The sequence below is a fragment of the Crocuta crocuta genome, unplaced genomic scaffold (assembly GCF_008692635.1).
Source record: "Crocuta crocuta isolate KB4526 unplaced genomic scaffold, BGI_CrCroc_1.0 scaffold30, whole genome shotgun sequence".
Lineage (NCBI taxonomy): Eukaryota > Metazoa > Chordata > Mammalia > Carnivora > Hyaenidae > Crocuta > Crocuta crocuta.
The window spans coordinates 12,640,755-12,647,541 of record NW_027528345.1 but is presented as its reverse complement, the minus strand read 5'-3'; the positions used below and the strand labels follow the sequence as shown (position 1 = coordinate 12,647,541).

Sequence of the window (6,787 nt, the reverse complement as noted above, 5' to 3'; positions counted from 1 at the left end):
TTCAAGGTGATGTCACATTACCCACACTTATGTAGTCCACAGACCTCTTTGTCCAGAGAAAGTGTAGTCATGCCCTCCATTTCCACCAGTTTTCTTTTACCAGTGTCTCCGTCTCCTGTCCTGGCCTGTCTTTGAGGAAAAGGAACAACTGGTAAACTTAGAACCGTCTTTCCCTCTGGTCCTTCCAGAATACCTACCCATCCATCCTGTTCTCTGCCAGCATGTCTTCCTTTACTATTAACACACATGTTTGTGAAGCTTCCATTTAACAAAAGCATGTCCTTTAAATTTTTCACTTACTAAAGTGCCAGGAGGTACGACTTGGTGAACTCTGGGCTCTAGAGAGCAAGCTCAGAAATGGGCCAGAGAATTCCTCCTCGGATTCAAGCATGGAGAATTGCACCTGCCAGCCCTGAGGGGACAGTGTGCTTCACAGCTAACAAGGGCATGGCAAGAATGGGAACATACATATCTTTGTGACAGGAGGTGATGAAACCTTCCCAAGAAACGCCAGGTGGCAGATGCAGGGTCCTATTTTCCCAAAGCCACAAGCACTTGAAGAGAGATTTCGTCTGATAAAATGATTACCACACAGGTGATCTTGCACTCACAGCAATTTTGAGAGCCATCCTGGGAGCTAGGTGTGTATTGTTTATGGTATTGTTGAGGCTCGTAAAAATCTTGTATGGCTGCAGGCAAGCCAAACCCTTGCATGGCTTTACATCCCGCTGACTTGAGGACCAAGCCCAAATGTGCTCTCTGTATAAAAGGGACAATCTCTGTGCTTGGGGTAGAGGAGTGTGAGCTCCTTTCCTTTCCTGACTTGACTCCAACTGTCTCCTAGTCAACATGAGTCGACAGTTTAGTTCTAGGTCTGGGTTCCGGAGTGGAGGGGGCTTCAGCTCTGGCTCTGCCGGAGTGGTCAGCTTCCGGCGCAGGATGACTAGCAGCTCTGTGCGCCATGGTGGGGGAGGTGGCGGGAGATTTTCAGGGGGAAGATGTGGCGGTGGCGGTGGGGGTGCTGGTGGTGGTGGTTTTGGGAGTCGAAGCCTTGTTAACCTTGGTGGCAGTAAAAGTATCTCCATAAGTGTGGCTGGAGGAGGAGGCGGACGTGGTGGTTTTGGTGGTGGTTATGGTGGTGGTGGCTTTGGGGGTGGTTTTGGCAGTGGAGGTGGTTTTGGTGGAGGTGGTTTTGGTGGAGGCGGTTTTGGTGGAGGTGGTTTTGGTGGAGGTGGTTTTGGTGGAAGTGGTTTTGGTGGAGGTGGCTTTGGTGGAGGTAGTTTTGGGCCTGTCTGCCCTCCTGGTGGCATCCAGGAAGTCACCATCAATCAGAGTCTTCTGCAGCCCCTCAATGTGGAGATTGACCCTGAGATTCAAAAAGTAAAGTCTCGAGAAAGGGAGCAAATAAAGACACTCAACAACCAGTTTGCCTCCTTCATTGACAAGGTGAGTTTATCTGCTAAGTGCGCCAGGAAAGCTGCTCTTGGTCCATCTGAGATTGGCTTTCTGCCTTAAGTTGCTGTTTGGGTATTTTGTGGACTTGTCTTCTAGGATATATGTTACAAATATTTTTGTGAACGATTCTAGTGGCTCTACTCTCTCTTGGACAAAGAGATCGGCGGTCTACATAGATGTGGGTCAATGTGACAGCACCTTGAAATATTTTTTTATTCAGTTCTTGAGCTAAATGGAGACTTAGATATGGTGGACAAAGACATCAGAAATGGGGCTAACTCAGCTTTTCAGGGTGCAAATGAGAGTTCCGGAAAGGTCTCCCTAACCATGAAAAGGGAGTTGGAGGGTGAACAGAGTACACTGTGATATTGTAGCAGAGAACATGTAATATGTGAGCCCCAACCATTTTTTGCTGTCAGACGGGGAGCTCTGCCGTCTGAAAATTTTACGCTGGTACCAGATCAGGGTGGAGTTTTTTATACTTATATTCCAAGTATCTGCTCTGGAAAAACATGTACACTCTGTCTGATTATTGCTTAATCATCAATAATGTCAACTCAAAGTTTTCACAAGAGATTTCAACTTCAATTTTGGATTTCCCCAACATACTTTGGAACATGTGTGTGCTCAGGGAATTCATACCAATGTTTATGGTAATCTACCTTAAAAAAATGGAAGGCAGAACTTTTAAGTATAATGTATCTATTTCAAAGTGTAATTGCAGTAATTTTACATGGGCTTTGCTGTATATGGTATTCGGTTACTCCCTTCTGAAGGTCCAGCTGCCATAGTACTATAATCGCCCTTCTTGGGGAAATGAAAGCTTCTGTGAATTAATAGTGTGTTAGGTTTTGTTATTAAAAAATCATGTTAATTTGATCCTCTTCTTCCTATTTATATGCCATGGCCAGGAAAACAGGACTTGAAAGGATGAGTTTTGTTTTGTTTTCACAAATAAGGCACAGATCTTCTTGTGTGGTAGTTCATGGCACCCAATGGCCACTGGACTCCATTTCTGCACCAGTGGTTAATGGGGTGTGTTCTTAGGTGAGGTTCCTGGAGCAACAGAACCAGGTGCTGCAAACAAAATGGGAGCTGCTGCAGCAGGTAGATACCTCCACTCGGACCCACAGCTTGGAGCCCTACTTTGAGTCCTACATCAACAGTCTTAGAAACAGAGTGGACCAGCTGAAGAATGACCAATCTCGGATGGATTCGGAATTGAAGAATATGCAAGATCTGGTGGAAGATTACCGAAACAAGTAAGGAAAACGGGCCAGGAAATTCATGACTTTTGTCCTAAAGTATTTCCAGAAAGTGGCAAGCTATGTACATGAACAGTATGTACCAATATCTTTTCTTAGGTTAGAGGCCAATTGATTTGGCATTTCCAGAATTCATCTTCTCAGAAGCTGGAAATAGCTTAGCAGTTTTATTGCTCAGAAGAAAGGGGTGGCCACGCTGTCCTAGGCTAATAGGAGGACGCCATGACAGGCGATGCCAATTTCAGCCCAGGAAGCTGAAGTTAGGGTCTCACCTGCTCCAAACATCTGAATCCCTCTGATTTCCTTGCAGGTATGAGGATGAGATCAACAAGCGGACAAATGCAGAAAATGAATTTGTGACCATCAAGAAGGTGAGCAGAGCTGTAGGACCTCACATCTGAAATAAGTAGTTGAAGAGGGTCTCCAATTATGAAGCAGAAGGAAGTCATGATGTGGAGAGCCAGGTGGTGGGCCTAATGAATAGCCTCTCGGCCACATTATCATGGACCTGGGCTTTACCCAGGCACTCTGCTTCTCCAGCTCTCTCACACTTCATGTAGGAGGCAGGGAGGCAAGTTCTCAGCAGCTTAGGCAAGCTCTCTTGTGATTGTGATTCTGAGGGGTGGGGCAGTCTAGGGATTGTGATCCACCTGGGCAGAAGGTGTGGAGGAGGTTCCGAACACTTGTCCTACTTGGAGAAGCCCCTAACAGCCAGTGAGAGGGACCCGCCCTGGAAAGAACATGACTTCATGATGTCCATTGTTCCTCTAGGATGTGGATGCTGCTTATATGAACAAGGTGGATCTTCAGGCCAAAGTTGACAACTTACAGCAGGAGATTGATTTCTACAGAGCACTCTACGAAGCAGTAAGTCCTCTGCTTTCAACCACCTTTACCCAAATGGAGAGCTTTTGAGCTTGCACCCATCACTAACCAGAAGAACAAAGATATATCTTCCATCCCCTGATTCCTCCCTCTGTCTAAAGTGTTTTTTGTTTAGACACTGTAAAGGCCACTAAACTATTATATCTTGCAGGAGTTGGCCCAGATGCAGACTCATATCAGCGAAACCAATGTCATCCTGTCCATGGATAACAACAGGAGCCTGGACCTGGACAGCATCATCTCTGAAGTCAAGGCCCAGTATGAGGAGATTGCCCAGAAGAGCAAGGCTGAGGCCGAGGCGCTGTACCAGACCAAGGTGAATAAGCTGAATGTCTAGCCAGTTGTCCTGAAATGTCTTGTCTTCCTGTCCTGTGTTCTCTTATATTTGTATGCGTGAATCATGGTATGCTCTACCACATCTAATCAACTTGGTCCACCATCTTTAGTACGAAGAGCTCCAGATCACTGCTGGCAAACATGGAGATAGCCTGAAAAGTTCAAAGATGGAGATTTCTGAGCTGAATCGGATGGTCCAGAGGCTGCGATCTGAGATCGATAGTGTCAAGAAGCAGGTATTTGCTCTCTCCTTCTCTGTACTGTTCAGCTATATGGAATTGGTGTGGGGTTCGGGCCGCAGGTAGCTGGAGGACACGTTCCTCATTTTGAATCTTGTAATCTACTCCAAGACTATGTTACCATCCCTAGTTCCTCTGGTGATTATTTTGGTTTCAGCTGTCATGCTGGGTTCTCTTTAGGGAAACTTGTGAAAACAACCTGTTGGGATGAGTAGTGGGTGTTGTATGGAAACTAATTTGACAATTAATTGTATTTTAAAAAAAAGAAAGAAAGAAAACGACCTAGTAGGGAAATGGATGTGATAGTCATGAGTGATCTAACCCATGATGCAAAGATGTGGTGAATGAGAGGAAAGGCAGTCAGGAGGTTTCAGCGTAGAGAATGTCAGTTCTGTAAGGGGTGGAGAAGCCTCAGCTCAGGGCCAAGAGAGGCCGCTGCATCCCCTATAACGGCTTTTAAGGAAGTCAGCACAGCGACATGCTATCCAGAAGCAGTGATGGGTTATCCAGAGCTTGATGGGATTCTGTTGGACCCAGAGTACCAGCCTCATGGAGGTGGACAGTTGAATGTGAGATAAGAAGGCCAGGGTGGGATTAGGTGACAGCAGGGTGTATAATGTGTGAGCTTCTCTTCCTCAGATCTCTGCGCTGCAGCAGTCCATCAGCGATGCTGAGCAGCGTGGTGAGAGTGCCCTCAAAGATGCCCAGAACAAGCTGGCCGAGCTGGAGGATGCCCTGCAACAGGCCAAGGAGGACATGGCCCGGCTGCTGCGGGATTACCAGGAGCTGATGAATGTCAAGCTGGCCCTGGATATGGAGATTGCCACCTACAGAACCCTTCTGGAAGGAGAGGAAAGCAGGTGAGGACAGAACCCTGGGCGGTTTGGCCACTTCTTATGGTGCTCCCTCCTTTGTAGGATGACTGCTGTTGGACATGCAGCAATGTGACTGCAGCTAGTCCTGGGTATGGGGTGGGGATAAGGTACGTGGCGCAGGAGGAAAGGCTTGGCTTCACTTTGGGACCCAGAGCGCCCAACTTCTTTTGGAAGACTCTAGCATCCCTATGAAGCATTTTGAGAAGGAACAGTTTATTCTCCATCTGGGCTGGCTCAGATGTCATCTGTTAACCTGCGTTCGCTGCCAAGAACTCTTGTCAACTTGATACAGACATTTCTTCCTGTTCGTGTTTCTGCTGAGAAAACGGCAGAGGTTGGGGAGGCCAAGGGGACTGGGTCAGGTTTCAGATCAAGTGGGTAGGAGGAACCCCAGGTGGGGAGAATCTTGGAGATGGCTGAGAAGGCTTGTGCAGCTGGAGGGTCCTGAGGGATTTTCTTTTCTTCCTCCTACAGGATGTCCGGCGAGTGTACCCCGAACGTGAGTGTGTGTAAGTACAAGCCCGCTTTCTCAGGGGTGCAGGCAGATTTTGCTGGGGTGGAGAGGGAATTGGGTTGGTGATAACTGAGTGTTCCCTTACAGCTGTGAACACCAGCCACACCACCATCAGTGGAGGTGGTGGCCGAGGAGGCGGGAGTTTCAGCTCGGGCGGTGGCGGCGGCTACGGCTCCGGAGGTGGCAGTTATGGCTCTGGAGGTGGCAGTTACAGCTCTGGAGGCGGCGGCGGCTTCGGCTCTGGTAGCAGCAGTGGGGGCCACAGAGGCGGCTCTGGAGGAGGCGGCCGGGGTTCTGGAGGGAGCTCCGGAGGCAGCTTCATCTCCTCTGGAGGCCGGGGATCCAGCTCTGGGGGTACCAAGACCTCTAGTGGCGGTTCCAGCGTGAAGTTTGTTTCCTCCAGCTATTCCAGAGGGATCAGATAAAGAGGTGTCCTCTATCCTGTTAGCTCTCTCCCTCCATCACTACCAATTATGCTTGGCAAGACCAAGGTCAGTTGCTCCGGCCTTACTGGAGAAAAGAGCTATCATGAGTTACACCTGTTCACCCTAGTTCCCTGGCTCTTTCCTTTCTTCTCTGCTTCCCAAAGAAGTTTTTAGATCAGTGGCCATCTCAGTCCCCCTGGCTATGACCCTGCTCTGTGCTTTGCCTGAGAAAGTTCAGCAATCACCACTACATGCATTACATTTCAAAGCACCTCCTTAAGTTGGCCAGAGGACGGCTGGTTAGAACCATGGCTTCTTTGCTGTGCATGGAGCACATGCTCTGCACACTTCCTCAGTATCTGATTTCTTGGAGCAAGTTCTGTGCTGCTTTGGTTTTGTATATAAGGTGTGAGCAAGTTGATTGTCTTTTGTGGAGAGGCCTTAAACTCCCCTCTTACCTGTATTGCTGCAATAAACCGCATTTGAAATTCTCTCTGAGTCTCAATCTCCTTTGTTCGTGGCACTCTCTGTCCTGGATGGGTGCTTTGTGGGAGGGAAAGAAGACCTTAGAGCCACATGGCCTAGAGGGGAGCTGGGACACAGGCCAATGATGGGCAAGATGGGGAGTGCCTGTCAGGCACCACTTAACTTTAAGCATTTGACATTTAAATGCAATGCATTCTTTCCCAGAGTGTATGCATGTCAAGGAGAAATGGAAGCTTTTGTTCCTTTGAGAAGTCTTTCTTGGAAAGGGCAATGAGCAAGCAGTTTGGGAAAGAGGAGTCTGGTATGG

The 6,787-nt window shown here is 48.1% G+C and overlaps 1 protein-coding gene across 1 annotated transcript; it reads left to right on the top strand.

The window, feature by feature from the left end:
• Nucleotides 1-849: 849 nt before the first annotated feature.
• KRT1 (keratin 1) lies at nt 850-6,485 on the top strand. The gene is made up of 9 exons (XM_077753608.1): nt 850-1,446; nt 2,503-2,717; nt 3,031-3,091; nt 3,492-3,587; nt 3,757-3,921; nt 4,052-4,177; nt 4,820-5,040; nt 5,530-5,564; nt 5,657-6,485. The coding sequence occupies exons 1-9, from the start codon at nt 850-852 to the stop codon at nt 5,992-5,994; spliced, it is 1,854 nt and encodes a 617-aa protein (XP_077609734.1). The 3' UTR covers nt 5,995-6,485.
• The last annotated feature ends 302 nt before the right edge of the window (nt 6,486-6,787 follow it).